This window comes from Xenopus tropicalis, chromosome 7, assembly GCF_000004195.4.
Source record: "Xenopus tropicalis strain Nigerian chromosome 7, UCB_Xtro_10.0, whole genome shotgun sequence".
In the NCBI taxonomy this organism is placed as follows: domain Eukaryota; kingdom Metazoa; phylum Chordata; class Amphibia; order Anura; family Pipidae; genus Xenopus; species Xenopus tropicalis.
In genome coordinates, this window is record NC_030683.2 from 74,268,446 (window position 1) to 74,285,482 (window position 17,037).

Consider the following 17,037-nt stretch of genomic DNA (forward strand, 5'->3'; position numbering starts at 1 on the left):
CAAGGGAATGTTTTTTTTCTTATATTGTATTATTCAAATACTTTAAAATAAAACAGGACATTTTTATAGGTCTTCTATATTATCAAGTGACTTAGGGCAGATGTCCCAAGGCAAATAACACTATAAATGCTTGTGTATTTTAATATATTAAAGCGTTTCATGACAGAGGACCCAATAGAAAACACAGAATGATTTAATAAGCCGCTCTTTCTTCTCAGGAAGCCAGGCTTAAAAAGATAGAACGCGTTTCTATGGTGACAACCTCTCCGATCCCCTAGCTCACAATAGCATCTTGATCTCCATGGTGATTGCAGGGGTGAATAAAAAAAAAACAATCCTGTGGTACTGGGACCAGTTAATGCTAGCATATATAAATGAAGAACTAAGTTATCTACCAGCTATACTATATATATTTTCTCCAATTAATGCTATTTTAGATTATATAGAGTTGAATTGTGAAATCTAACCAAGACTGAATTGCAGACTCTGCTGCTCTGCCAGTGATAGGATTATATAATCATAAAATATTTAATCATAAAACACTACAGTACATTTAAATACAACTTTCATTAAATATGAATATGAATCTCATTGTACAGCCAAAGAATACTTTTCCTATGCACTGAAAAGGTAAGGCTCGGTGCAACACTAAAGCATCAAGAAATGAAGTTGTAGGGACAAAAGTGCCCAAATGTTTTATAGGGCACAATACAAATTCTCTTTTTTTTGTAAATGTTATATGTACTAGTAATAAACATCTCATACTGAAATGTAAATGATAAAGTTTTGGGACAGAAAAAGCTATATTTTTGCAACAAAACCAAGATGAAATTCTAAATTTCAAAAAAGGTATTTGCACTGTCACATTTCCTGTTTTTGGGTGACAAGCAATACAATAATGTATAACCTGAGCACTTCTAATTGACATCAGTGAATGTGATTGACAATTACAGTAATTGCTGCATTTTTATCCTTCTGAATAATTTAGTGGAGCACCACTGAGTACCCTATAGTTCCTATTTATAAAGTGCGGAAAATGATGAAATTTTGTAGATTTCATTCTGATACTACTTTGACGCAACTTCTACTTCAGTTGATCCACCTCCTCCAAAGTATTATTGACATTTTTTTGCCACCTCAGACCTGACAAATGTATTATTTATATTGGAAGAGCAAGGACTTGAGTAGCCCACAATCGCTGCCAGCATCTACAGAGTAGGGTCTGTGTCACTACCGACGCACATTTAAAATATGCCAATACCATCTAGTTTGCTCAGCTTAAGTCTGTAGCGCCTATTGATGCAACCTGCTTTGCGAACCCTGGAAGTAGCTATTTTCCAGGGTAAATAGGCACTCAAATTTTGAGCCCAGTGCACACAAATTGTGGTGCGCACAAATAATTTTCTGTGAAAACACAAAATTTTGTATCTATTCTGACTTGAGCACACTGTTTTTTAAAATAAGCACAAAGTTTTAAATATGCACACAAAAGAATTAGCCAAAAAGGAATTAGAGGGGACATTGGTTTGTGTCTATTTTAGTGTACAACCACTTGTGGTGCAGTGAAATGAGATTTTTAATGTCATAGCTGTACTCACTATACCCAATGGGCCTTTTTATGCAAGGTACGCCAATGTGCAGCCTTTGAGCTTCAGAATGGACTGCAAAGACCTGTGTGTTTCTCATGAATACTACCCTGCCTGCTGAATTAATTGGGGCAATATTTGTAATTGCAAAAGGTAGTACATTTCATTTTACATCCTTCAGGTTCTTTCTGTATAGCAAGAATCAAAATTATTTATTTTTATATTCTAGATCAGAACTTACTGTTCTTCTCTAGTTTAGCACTTTTCTCTCCTGCAGCAGCTTTCTTGCTTCATCTGCTGTAGATTTGGCTGCCTCCCTTCTATACTTTTTGATGCCCTATCCCAGACATTGAGCACTTGCCATGACCAGCTCCATTAGTGTTTCTTTTTTTTTTTTTTTTTTTCTTTTTAGTTTCAGTAATGCAGAAAGTCAAGGGGGTGTGATTAGCAGAGGATATGTGTCATTTCTTGGCTGGAAAAAATACAAGATGGCAGTCACAACTCTTTTTTCTGCATTTCAAGTGGTTCAGAAGGTGCGACAGGCAAGTATTTGTGCAAAACATGATAAATACATTGCCGTCTCCACTAAAGAGTTAGGCTGACAAGATAGGGTTTTTTTTTCTGCTGGTGTATTTCAGCCATAGAAGTGGCTAATGAGAAGAGAATAATTGCCCTCCAGCTTCTCATTTACTTGAATAAGAAAAGTCATCAGTATCAATACTGGTGCTCAGCAAGCCTATTTATGCAAAATTGTCAGGTTTTATCCACAATGCTTGAAACTTGTGGTTTTTCAGATAAGGGGTCATTCTGTAATTTGTATCACAATAAAAATCATGTAAACATTAAACAAACACAAAATTATTATTTTGCCTCCAATACGGATTAATTATATCTTAGTTATTATTACATACAAGGCACTGTTATTACGGAAAAAAAAGACATTTTTAAAAAAATTTTTAAAATGGTTCTGGACTTTCTGAATAATGGGTTTCTGATTAACAGATCCCATACTGTATGACTATTTTTTTAAATTAAAAAAAGTATCATGCATATTATTTTGTGCTGTCCAAAAAGAGAATAATAAAATGTGAAATAACACTTGAAAATGATGACAGATATCAAACCATCTATGAGATCCTCATTTTATTGTTAATCAAAAAACATTGACTAATATACTGTCCTTGTAAGAGTTAAATTAGATTTTTTGGTTAGAGCCAGTACCGTGGTGCTACAAGATATATTGTATAAAATGTGTGCATTTGAAAATGTCAAAGTCATAGAAAAAAAACAATATTGTACTCTAAATGAAAATCTCCCTGTAGGTATGGAATGTTCTTTTAAAATGCCTAGAGTTAAATAAAAGACAAGTATAAATGACTCATCATTTCTACTCTTGAAAATGATAAATTGAACTAATATAAAGAGAAATATTATATATAGATGACTTTTACAGTCATGGTTATGACTACAGGCCACGTTGTGGACACAGTCTAAAATCTTGCTTATGCATTAGTGGTAAAAACCTGTACTAATAAAAAGGGAGAGTATACATGGGTATTAGACAAATGCCCATAGGCAGATTTTCAATAAGGCCAGGGGAGGCTAAGCCTCCCCAAACCTGCTTGGAACCTTAAAAAAAAACAACTCACTCCGTTGTGCATGTATAAATACTTTTACATCCTTAGCATTTTAGGGTGAAAAAAAAGCACTCCCACCTGCACTTTTGCATAGTATCCCTGGAAGTCAGTGGGAACTGCAAGAGGTAGTTAGGAGGTTCATTTTTACGCCAGCAATGAATCCACTAAGTCTCACATTAGCTCTAGATCAGTACATGTATGGCCTATCTTTAGCATCCCCAAACAAAAAAGTCACCTTCCCCCTATGCAAGTGTCCATTGTATATTACCAGTGCTGTGTTCAGGTTCAGTAAACTGTCCATGTCCTTTAGACATAGTGGGAAGGGAATTGCTAGTTTAAATTATCAGCCTTCAAAGAGCTAAACCGTGTTAGAAAAATAAGAATTTGGGTCTAGAAGTGAACTGTGCTCCGTGAGTCCTTTGTCTTTTTTGCCACCCCTACAAAAGCACCACCCAAAGGAGATCCTAAGTTTGACTCGTGGGTGAAATACCCCAGGCTCAAAGCAACTCGATGTAAACTTCAGAAGGAATCAAGGCACTTTCCTCATAATTTGGATTTTGTTAAATTGTTAACACTGCCTATTATATTTTTGCATTTGACAATATTATTCATTATAAAGGATGTGCACTAACCACAGGGATACATAACCCATCACTTAACTGCTTTTAAAATTACTTCCAGATAAAAAAGTGCTGCTTCATACAATGGATTTTATATACTGTTGTCTACTGCTGTCTTAGGCTACCTACACATGGGTGCTTACAAGATGTATGGTGTTTGAGAGCACCCAATGCAAACGCATTGGGGCTTTATTTTTCATATGGAGTGGGGGTTAATGTAGTAAAATAATCTATCTGTGCCTAACCTATTATAGTTATAATGAAACATCCAGTTAAGGGTCCATTTAAATTATAATATGTTTTCTGTGTATAAATAAATACAAATGTAATTTTATTTACCAAAAGGACCCGGGTTTTTGTTAACATTAGAAGATAAGTTGTTTCTAAAGTCATGGCAGCTTTTAATATAGTAAGAGAAGTAAAACATTCAAATGCTCTCCCTGTAGACATTGAAAGGGCAAATACCTTAGATATATTCAAAAGAGAATTAAATCCCTTTTTAGAAAAAGATAAAATAAAAGGTTACTAGTAATAGTACATATTGTAGAATGTTGGTCCAGGGATTGGTCTGATTGTAATGTTCAAATGTTCCCCTTCTAGGGCATAGCAGAGACAGTATCATTCCATTCTTTTGGATTAACAAGAAGTAAGGATCATTTCATAAAAGGGTTGACGTTGATGGATATTTGATTTTCAGCCTTGACAGCAATGCCATTATGCAATTATGTCAGAAAAAGTTAAATGTTAATAAACTGCACATTACAAATTTCAAATGTTAGCATTGTTTTGTTTGCCCAAAATACCTTAGTTACCTGGTTATGCAAAAAGGTAATTCTGACCAACGTATAACTATATATGTTACTATGTTGCTATATAATGCAATGCACTTATCTATCAATAAAGGATGGGTAGGGACATTTATTCCTCATATTCTTTGTTTCCTATTTCCCCTAGAGAGTACTGCAAAGTTTGCCATGAAAGCCTTGATCTGATTTATTACTGTGAAAAGTTTGATCTCCTGAGTCACACTTTGCACTCCAACAGTTTCATTTATGAATGGATTTTACCACCCCATCAAACACAGTTATGGACATAAACAAAGCCAGCATCATGGACATTTTTATGGCTCTTCATCCATCATTCAATTTCTTTCAGAGGTGAAACACAGGCCGGCAATTCTGAAAGTGTATTCCTCCTCAAAAGACTAACTAAAAAGTGCACCATACAGCTGCAAATACACAGCGATCACTCAGAAAAGTGCCTGAAGATAGCCCAAGAGAAACAGGCGAAAAATAACTCTGATTTTCCTCTGTGCTTTCAGAAAGCCAGAAGCCTTTCATATTCTCATTATATATTGTCTAAGAATGTTTATGTCAGATGTCATTACAGTAAAGGACATTGCATTTTATGAAGACAAAATCATATACCATATAATTCCCATCTGGCTGCATGCATAGCAGAAGACACCCTTTCTAAAAAATACCCTAAAATAAGATACTTAGAAGCTTAGAACACAGCCACCATACTCTGACAAACATGCACACATGTTGTAACAAGTTCTGTTTTATTAAATTGTCAAGTTCTTACATGACCCCACAAAATGCACAAGCCTTTTCTCATTGCTGATATTTACCAACACAGAAGGTTATACCACTTTTGTTAAATAACAAATGGAGTGAGACATTAAGTAAATGCTTATCTGCTGTCTCAAATATAAAAATCTTCAGAGCCTAAAGGCCAATTAGAGTGAGATTTAGGGTAACTGTTGGTTTGCCCTTCTAGAAAGAACAATGTAATATAGCAAAAAAGGGAAAGTTGCACTCACCTTAACTTTTGCAATGAAGCTGTGACCACAAAATTCATACAAGAGACAAGAGATCACAACAATAAATAATAGACAGAGACCTATATCTAATATGTATATCTCACTGTTAAGGTCCTGAATATAAATATATAGATAAACAACAAATTTAACAATGAAACATGCAAACATTTATTGGTTCTAATTATTTGCAAAAAACAAAACAAAAACATACTATATCAAACAACAAACAGGTCCATCCCAGTGCCACATAGGCCCCATACTCTGCCCTCTTTACACATTTCACACCATTGGGTGCTTCATCAGAGGAGGTGTGGCATTCACAGATCATTAAATTTATATACTGTCCGTTTATATATTATACAACATGCAGGGCCACAGCCACAACCCTGTATTACCCTGCTGAGTATTGGGGACCATGTGGCACTGGGATGCACCTGTTTGCCGTTTAGTATAGTATGGTTTATTTTTTAAATTTTTGCAAATAATTAGAACCAATAAATGTTTGAATGTTCACTGTTAAATTTGTTGTTTATCTAGAGACAAGAGATCCTCTGCACACGTCCATTATCAATATCTATAGGATTAAGACATTGTATGCATTAAGCTACCAAAAAAATGCCCTCCCCTTTGAACAAAACAGTGGTTATATGTCAAAGTCATTCCCAGTCTGGCCAGACCTATGCTTACTTTCATCTGAATCATTAAGAATTCTACTACTTCATTATACATTTTACAGAAGGACTAAGTTTTAACACTGGAAACAAGCAAGTTGCAGGTAAAACTTAGTCCACATGAAAAATGTATAATTAAGTATAGGATTGGGCAGACCAGGGATGACTTTGTTAGCCAGCGTGAATATATTGCAATATATGGACAAACAATCCTACTAGTTTTGCTTAAAGGGGAAGGCGTAGCTTAATACACAAAATTTCTTAATGTTCTATATATATTTATAATGAGTGAGTGCAGAGGACCTCTTGTAGATAGAGTACAAAGAGTGGTGGTAAATAGAACATTTTCTAATTGGACCAGTGTGGTTAGTGGAGTACCGCAGGGGTCAGTCCTTGGTCCTTTGCTTTTTAACTTGTTTATTAATGACCTGGAGGTGGGCATAGAAAGTACTGTTTCTATTTTTGCTGATGACACAAAATTGTGCAAAACTATAAGTTCCATGCAGGATGCTGCCACTTTGCAGAGCGATTTGACAAAATTGGAAAACTGGGCAGCAAACTGGAAAATGAGGTTCAATGTTGATAAGTGCAAAGTTATGCATTTTGGTAGAAATAATATAAACGCGAACTATCTACTGAATGGTAGTGTGTTGGGGGAATCCTTAATGGAGAAGGATCTAGGGGTTTTTGTTGATAACAAATTGTCTAATTCCAGGCAGTGTCATTCTGTGGCTACTAAAGCAAATAAAGTGCTGTCTTGTATAAAAAAGGGCATTGACTCAAGGGATGAGAACATAATTTTGCCCCTTTATAGGTCCCTGGTAAGGCCTCACCTTGAGTATGCGGTGCAGTTTTGGGCTCCAGTCCTTAAGAAGGATATTAATGAGCTGGAGAGAGTGCAGAGACGTGCAACTAAACTGGTAAAGGGGATGGAAGATTTTAACTATGAGGTGAGACTGTCGAGGTTGAGGTTGTTTTCTCTGGAAAAGAGGCGCTTGCGAGGGGACATGATTACTCTGTACAAGTACATTAGAGGGGATTATAGGCAGATGGGGGATGTTCTTTTTTCCCATAAAAACAATCAACGCACCAGAGGTCACCCCTTTAGATTAGATGAATGGAGCTTCCATTTGAAGCAGCCGTAGGTGGTTTTTCACGGTGAGGGCAGTGAGGTTGTAGAATGCCCTTCCTAGTGATGTGATAATGGAATATTCTGTTAATGCCTTTAAGAGGGGCCTAGATGAGTTCTTGAACAATCAGAATATCCAAGGTTATTGTGATACTAATATCTACAGTTAGTACTAGTGGTTGTATTTATAGTTTATGTATGTGAGTGTATAGATTGGTATGTGTGGGTTAGGTGTGCTGGGTTTACTTGGATGGGTTGAACTTGATGGACACCTATGTAACTATGTCTCTGTATAAATATTGTGGCCATTGCACCCCCGCCTAATTTAATTTACTTTCTCTCTTTTTTTCCACTATAGTTTATACAGGAGCAGATGCCAGCTCCAAGATGTAGCTCCCATCATCCTAAACTACATTCAGGTAATCCCAATGGTGGGCAAAAAAAGTAACCCATTATGGAGTTTTAACTTTGACAAGCAAGCAATTTGCGGGTAAGTCTTAGTTTCTGTGAAAAATGTGTAACAAAGTAATAGAATTCTTAATGAATCTGGTGAAAGTAAGTGTAGGACTGGCCCAGAACAGGAATGGGCTTAAACCCAAAATGTCTGAAATCCATACTTTGACAATGATTTGGTTAAAAAAAATATAATTAACCATATTATTTGTTATCTGAGACAAATACTGCCAAAGACAAACACTTTATAAAGAATACTGATAATATACCCATAGCCCTACATAGGGATGCAACAAATACACTATTTGAGGATCCGGGGAAACCCTGAATCCTTTGTGAAATATTTGTACTGAACCAAATTTGAATCCTAATTTGCATATGCAAATTGAAATAAAGAAGTTGCAAAGAAAACAGCATGCTTTGCGTGCAGTGAAAAATTTTAAACATCTGTGTGAAAAAAGCTCATGTGATTTTAAGAGGCATGTATTTGCCCAAATCCATATCCTGCTGAAAAAGGCCGAATCCCAAACGGAATCCTGGATTTGATGCATCCCTAGCCTTAAATTGCTTGAAGACTACAGGTGGGTAAGAACATTTTATACATATTCCCATTACCTCCTCAGTTGAGATCTGATGAACTTTGTTTCCACTTGAATTCTTAAAAAGCTATGTTAATGCTCAAAATGGTAACTATTCTGCAAATCACAAGATTTGGGTTCTAAAGAGTTCAGCCTTTTACAATATAAAGGAGGCACTATGCCAAAGTGGTTAAAAATCTATTTGCACTGAAACCATTTCACTTTGCATCATGTTGTTAAAGCAAGTCATTTATAAGGGCAGTTTTCTGCATTCTCTTGAGTGCCAACGGCATCCATCTTCTCTAAACAGTACTTGGAGTTAATTTAGCTATAAACACTCCTGCAAACCACTTTTAGTCAAATGAGAGGAAGATTGCTCAGTCCCTGTTTTTACTTACAGGCAAAATTCTTTAAAGTAGTAAGTTTCCCTGCAGAGGGATGAGAAAGCAAATCACTGTCTGCGGGTGGGATATTCATTTCGTACGGGTTCCACCTCAGGAAGCTTGGTAAGCCATGTAAGCCTGACATTGTGTCTTATTAATGAAATTACCTAACCATCTGTTACTGTATAAAATCTTTGTTTGCTCTTAAAAGCAGCAACATAATTACTGATTATCAAGTGACACCGTTAGAATAGAAATCTATTTGGAACATTCTCCTAGCTGTATGTAGGAAGGCACAAAGGATATACAACAAAACTTTATCAGAGTCCTGCCACTAACATATGAGTCAATTGTACTAAAAAAGAATATTTTCTTTATTTAAATGTTAGCCAACATGATACTTTCTAGGCACCAGCGACAAAAAAGTGTCCCAGTTACTTCTGCTAAATATATATTACATATTACACAGACAACTATGTTCATAAAACAATATGGGAGTTATTTTTCAATGCCCCAGAAGGAAGTATTCGAGCACTAAGAGGTGCAAAATCACACAAATTAGAGCTCATTTGCATAGCACTTCTGGGGCAGAGAGCAGCGCTAAAATGGACAAGGAATGCTGACCCTCCCTAACTTATGTCACTGAATGACATGCAAGTTAAACGGCTGTGTACCACCCCCAGCCTGTTCCTTGTGAATTCAGTGTTGCTGAATGTCCTTAGTGCTGTATTCATCAGGACAGCAAGGTCCTTGCGCTTCATTTTGTAATGAAAGAACCTGTAACTGAGGTAAGAGAAATGTGTGTGTAATTGGGGGAGTGAGGTTCTTGACTCCTGTATGTGCCTTTTATGAATTTGTTCATAATTTTTTCATAGTTATACCTCTTAAAAGATATAAGGACATACATTTTCCCATTGACATTTTTGGACTAATTACATCTCTACACTTTCAGTCTTGAAATCTAAGTTGGCTTTCCAATGTTTGAGAATTTAGCCTACATTGTCTAATGTCTCAGTAGTGAATGCTGGCTCTCAAGCAATCAAGACTGGAGAGCATAGCAACTTCAAGTTCCAGAACCCATCACTTAAAGGAGAAGGAAAGTCATTTTGGCATTTTACTGCCAACAGATTTTCCACATTAGTGCCACATAGAATGCTATATTTATTCTGCAGAAATCTTTACCATACCCAAGTAAAGAGCCATAGAATCTCCCTCCCTTTGTTTAAGGTTGCAGCTGCCATTTTCTTCCTGCTGTAGCTCTAGCTGTTGGTAGCTCAGATTACACATTGCTAAGGGAGGGGGAGTGAGTTTTATGAATTCTTATGGTAGGGGGAGAGCAGGAGAAGGGAGAAGAGAGTGCTGCACAGACTCTGGCCCCCGGGAATGAAGGATACCGAAGAACATGTTTACAAAAAAGATGACAGGAAATCTGGTGTTTCTTTTGATAGAGGACTCAGTGCAGCTTTTCTGTGAGTGCTTATGGCTGTATTACATAAAACTTTCTGATAAAACTTATAAGTTTTTACCTTTCCTTCTCCTTTAACAATGGAACGAGGTGAGGGTGTGGTTGCATTGCATGAGCCTAATATGGGTGGGGAACTGTTCTCAGCAAGTGTAGATAGACAATCATAGTTTTCTTTCAGTCTGTGGAATCAGGTAAGTTTGTAATTATTTATATTTAATTCTGTAAGTGCAGATGTTCAGTTCAAAATTCATATTTTTTCAAAGTTTTTTTAGTTAATTTGCACAACTTTTTTGTACTTTGCGACAATTTGCGCGACAAAATCATATTTGTCGCAACGAGTACAAAAGTTTCGAATTCATTCAAGCTTCAGTATCGTGGCTTTCCTTGGGCCAGGTTGGAGCTGCAGAGTGCCATGGAGTCCTATGGGAGGTTTCCAAAATCCTGCACTGAAGGTTCAAAGTCAGAAATCGGATCGGATCGGATCACCATTTGCAAACAATCGTTTCAATACTAAAATTTCGGAACTTTTGGATCGTAAGTACGAAATTTTCATATTTAAACGAAAATAATTTTTGTGACATTTGCGATCATCAGAAATGGTCGGATTTTGTGATTCAGATTCATACCTTAGTGGATTGGCCCCTAAGTGTACACAATGTAATATATTAATGTATATGTATAAATATATGTAAAATGTGTGCTTTTAACTATATTGTTTTCTCTTGGTTTAGTTGGAGTTTTGTCCATACCTCACCCAGTTGTATTCATACTACACCCAGAAGCAGCCATGAATACATCCAATACGTTATCCACAAATCATATTAAGTTCAAAGTTTGTATCATTTTATTATAATAACTGTTCACAGCAGTTTGCAGACATATTTATCCAAAATGCTAAAAAAGCCATAAGCATTTACATTTCAAATCCAGATCTGAAGATACATTAGATACTTCTTGCTAGCTGAGTAGGATGTACATAATGCTGACTGGTAAATCAAACATACCGCAGCTGGTAGATTTTGTTCACTCTCTTCCATTAGTGGTTTTCTTGGGTTACACAAAAGGAAACAGAGTGCTATTTGTCATTATAGTGAATTATTTGCATTAGGCCTCTGATAGACTAGATTGTTGTGCTTTGACCTTATGCTAGACTGAACTTGAAATCTATCTTCTCAGATTCATATCAAGTGTCTAAATCACTAATAAAAATGACATTCCCATACTTGCCTGTACCCCTTAATGAGTCATATTAACACAGTATATGTTAAGAGTAACATAAAAAATTAAAGTCATCTGACAGACAGCAAATCAAACACATGCTGTGGCAGGAGGTAAAATAGATTAGGTTAGCATGACAAATCCATAACTTGAAAAGTGACAAGAGAAGGTGAGTTATGAACAAGCCATCATATAACAATTCAAAAATGAGTCTGTCTGGTTCCATTAGGGAAGATGCTTGTACAGTTAGTGGCCTAATCCCTGCAGGGAACTTTTAGGACAAAAGAACTGGTCATCCATCAATACCTATTGGATACTTTGAAAGTCATTACAAACAGAGAATCGATGGGTGACCAGTTCTTGTACATAGTAATGAACATGACTTATGCTACAAAATGTGGTACTCCAAAACTAGTGGATGTAAATTAGTGGTGCTTATACCATTCCATAGGACTTGTGCTAAACATATAGTACTCCATGTTGGGACTTTTACTGATGCAGCAGTACCATATTAAGAATTCTAATTCAGTGGCATCATTAATTGGATTGTGCCTTATTATAAGAAAATTTGGACAGATGGAGAGGAGAATAAATGACCATAATATGAGGTTCAATTTCCATATACTGTAATAAACAAAAACAAAAAAAAACCAGAGGTTTAATGTTACTGGGAGAAACTCCATTTATTAAAATCATGTCATTTCAGTGAAAACCTTTTTCTTGCCCATGTCATTCAGTACTACTATGGGATTTAGACCTTTGGGGGGATGAACCATCCAGTTTTATTAGGGACAATGGGCCAATTTTAAAGTCTGTGGGAAAACCTGCAACTAAATTTAGGATGTAAGGTTCATTTACTTAAATCTGGCCCAGTGCTGGATATGGATTAACAACAACTAGGTGTTTTGATTCAATCAAACTTCCACCAAAAATTGAATGACCAATAAACCTGCAGGGTTTCCCTATTTTATCATTTATACAACTGCCCTAGGTAATGTTAGCCTTTAGTATGCCAATAGACAAATGCAAAATGACACCTCCTACATTCAAAGGAAATGTTGTAACTGCAAGCACTGTACCAGTTACTAACCTACTTTACTATACTCTTCCCTAATATACATCTGATTCATATTGTAAGCAAAAGTTACATATGTTTACCATGTAATAGCATATAAGGCAAATATATATTTCTAGAATGTCTCACCTGTGCATTCTGGATCTGTATGGCTCCCTGTGGGATAGCTTGGGTTACTACCTGACCCTGGGAAGTTACCATGGCAACTGGCTGATAAAGAGCCCCACCTAGCAAAGGGAAAGAGGAAACAAAAAGTATATATATATGTATAAATCTGTGCACTTTCAATTTACATAAAGTCAGTTACAGAAATTAGGAAATACCTAAGAACTAACTCCTCTGTTGTTCTACGGGAACAGACTAAATTATTTGCCAGTGCCAGCAAAGTTAACAGAAAAATGGAAAAACACATTATTAGCAGAAATAGGCCCCATAGTTAAACTATATTATGGTTGATTCACTAAGGTGCGTTAAAACGAGCGCTATTTGTAGCATGCGGTAAAAATTTTATCGTGTCTTAATTCACAATTTACTAAAAAGATATGTGCATTAATTTAGACGCGATGCTGTTTGCGTTATTAAAGTCGTGAAGACTATTTTTGTGCGGTATTTGACGCAACGCATGCTAATTAATGCAGTGCGCTCAAATTGTCACCACGTGCGAAAAAACGCATGCCATATTAGCCATACACGCCATTACTTTCGGAAAACTACTGTTCTGAAAATGACCATTTCCCTGCAAACTGGAGGCTGCATCACTCTAGGGCCAACACATACTTGAATAAATCACACTGCAAAGTCCATATTGTGTTGCCTAAAGCTCATTACCGCCTGCCCCAAGTAGGTGTTAATTTTCGCATAGACTAATCCAATATTTAGCGTGTCTGTTTGCGAATCATGCATTAGTATTATTTCTGCGTGCTAATTAACGCAAAGCATTATAATTAACGCATTCGGTTGCGCGCTATTTAACGTACGCGATATGAGGCTTTACGCATGCAGTAATACTTTAGCGAATTGCGCGTTTTTTCGGTGTCAATTTTAACGCAAAAAAGCATGCAATAACGCTTATCGACCTTTAGTGAATCAACCCTATTGTGTAGATTTCCACTACTCAACAAATGAACAATTAAAATAAAGGTGCAATGAGAAACAAGGTTTGTGTATACAATGTCCGTGTAGAAATAAGTATGTGCATGTGGCATTTGTTATTGACTTCTAACGCTTCAAACTTTTTTTTATTCATTCACGTTTTATTGGGTTTTGTTGTCAGGTTCTATAAAACATACAAGAAATATTCCTTGTGCGCCTTCAGCCAACTGTATCTTACAGTGAAAAAGAAACACTTTCGCTCACCTCTGCACATCACAGAATTTGGCAAGTTAAATATCTCCTTTGGGAAATCGCCTTTATATTTTATTTTTTGCTACATTTTGAATTATACTAGAAAGTACAGCATATATATACATGTATATACCTACACAGTTATTATCATCTCTAAGGAGTCATCACTCAAGAAACAAAAGCAAAAGCAGATGAAATACTGGTGCCTTTATGTAAATAAATGTCATCATCTTGATTAGTGCACCCTGCCATTTGTATGAGATTTTATCAATATAGATGCCAGGCTTAAGCATTAACTGATATAATGGATGAGTTCATGCAAATGGAAAGGTGTGTGTCCTGGTCACCATCAACACTGATTAACTGTACATGATCTGTTATCACTGTACCTTAAAAAAAGGTATACTACAATGTACAATTTAGGTCTTTATAAAAATATAATACATAAAACAGCTCATATGTAAAAGCCTTCTTCATCTATATAAACCCTTTTCATAATAATATACTTTTTAGTATGTGCTATTAGGTAATTCTAAATAAAAAAATGCCATTTTAAGGGCCACACCCTGGGATTATATGATTCATGGTACATACAAACAACCAAGGGCACACATACATAAATGCTAGGCCACATCAGTCAATTAACAGAGTTCCATCTTTTGCTTCCACATGTCTTCCTGTTACAGTTAAATCTGCATTATTTCGAGGCTCGAAACGTTGTAATGCAATTGTTCTGCACGGTGCAGTAAATATTTTTCTTTTTTCATTTAAATGAGTCTGGACCTTTTTGTTTCTTGTATTGGCCATCAGTTCGGACTAGTATATATATATAATATATATATATATATTCCGGTTTATATATAAATCATCTGTTGAGTAAGTATTCATTCTGGGGGGTATAGTTTTCCTTTAACTCTACTAATAAAAGTTTTATAAAAATGCAATAATATTGTTTTGCTATCAACAAAACAATAATTACAAGTGGAATAAGGAGGAAAAAAAGTAAAATTATTAAACAAATAATTAAAAAGCTTGTTTAAAAGACTTAAGTCTATGGTAAATGGCATTCCTGGACAATGGGTTTCTGAATAATAGATCCCATACCTGTACTACAGTAATCGGTTTAATGCATTGAAATGGGCAGGTAGAAAAAGGTGAGCTGCAATTTTATCAAATAGGTTTCCATTAAAGATTTATATTTGCCAAAAAAAAACCCTTAATGGTTTCACAGGAAATATTTCTTAATAATCATTATTATGCATTCATCAGTACTCTGCATGTATATTGGATGGACTGGGTGAATTCTCTTTATCATCAGAAACAGACTTCTCATTTGCCAATAATAAAGTTTACCACAAGTTGTATGAAGTGCTGCAAAAACTGTATAACATCACTAACCCTTTTCTTATTTCTGTAGTAACACAAAAGAGGAAACAACTAATATTACCTTGTATCATGGTTAAAAGTATATTATATAAAGGTCTAGGTATACATTGAGATTTAAACTATAGAAAGAACCAAACACTCGTCTCGACTAACGGACCTTCCAGTGGCATAAAGTATTTCTGACAGCAAGTGAATCCTTCTAATAAAACAGTACAGAAAATAAAAAGAAAATCAATAAAGTTATAAATCATACTGTAATACTATGAACAGAAGATTTATTCAACGTCCCTCTCACCGGCTGAATGAACAAATCGTAACAAATCTTAGCAAATGGTGAACTCTGAAGGGTTAATAATTCTCTAACCACTATCTGCTTCATGAATTATGTATCCACATCACAAGAGAATTGCCATATTATTCACGTGCAGAGAAAGAAGGAGTTTCCTAGCTCCTTCCTCCTGGGAACAGAACACAAGGAGTGAATTCGTTATAAGGAGCATAAACTATCTCTGATACTCAAAGAGTCCATACATAAGAAGGCAAACTATAAAAACTGCTTTCAAGAGACTCTGAGATTCAAACAATATATTGAGCAAAGTCTGTAAAAGAATGTTTTTGTCAACTCAATATAAAGGCTAAAATGAAATTAAGAGTGGTAACATTTCATATAAGCTGAAAAAAATATAAAAACACTCTGCACTTTGAACAGAGAGATCTATATCTATAAGACCCCACTAAGATTTGCTGTTTGCTTTATCAGACAGACATAAATCCATTATTCAAGGTACATTGGAGTGAGTTTTCTCTTATTCTTCCATGGAAGTAAAGCTGGAAGCCTCTGAACACTTTTCCTGTCCTTAGGGAGTAACAGATACTTGTAGTCGAGCCTAACTGCAATAGGATATATGTTATATATTATATTAGCTATAAGCCCCTTTTGCCTATTTAAAATGGTTGGTTGTTTACCTCAAAAAATATAGGTCAAGTGGCAATAAAAACCAGACAAAATAGTTTAATATTCAAATTACTTGTGAACTGGGGTGTGCCTCATGTACAATAATTGAAATTTTGAATTTCAGATGAATTATATTTATCCCTCACAAGCAGTAAATACTCAGTTTTAATGAAGAATGGAACCCTGGCGGTAACCCTGGCACTCTTCTAAATGCTCTAAAATAATGCTAATCCTTTGTATTTTCATATAATAGATATTTAGACAAATCTATGATTCACATCTCTTCAGATTTGGGAAGAAAAATTGTATTGCTGTATTTCGCTGACTATCATTGGGACAATAATACTGGCTCTGTTGTGACAATTACAGGCCCCTTTAATTGAAAAAGAATGCATTTGTTGACTGCATATCCAGAAGTAGCACTTACAGGCTAATTTATCAAAGAATGGAACTCTCCACATGGAACTCTTTACAGTTCATCAGAGGAAAGAACATTTCCAGCTCCCCACTTACTTGTATAGGATTTTTAGGGGCAAATGTATAATTTTCACCTCTAAATATGCCCCAAAAACTGAACTAAAAGCAGTAAAATGTCCCTCTGGTGAGCTGTGACAAGCTAATTGGCTTCCACCTGCCTCACACTTTTATTATATAAATGTACCTCCTTGTTGCCTCTAATTTTGGTTTGGGTTTAATCCTCAACTTCATGAGG

The 17,037-nt window shown here is 35.6% G+C and overlaps 1 protein-coding gene across 5 annotated transcripts in view; it reads right to left on the reverse strand.

Moving 5' to 3' along the window:
• pknox2 (PBX/knotted 1 homeobox 2) overlaps positions 1-17,037 on the reverse strand; it is a 327,926-nt gene that overhangs the window by 34,588 nt on the left and 276,301 nt on the right. For all 5 annotated transcript variants that reach the window (XM_031904840.1, XM_031904839.1, XM_031904841.1 and 2 more), the window contains 1 exon segment: positions 12,770-12,867. In XM_031904840.1, the coding sequence (XP_031760700.1) occupies positions 12,770-12,867 (98 nt within the window).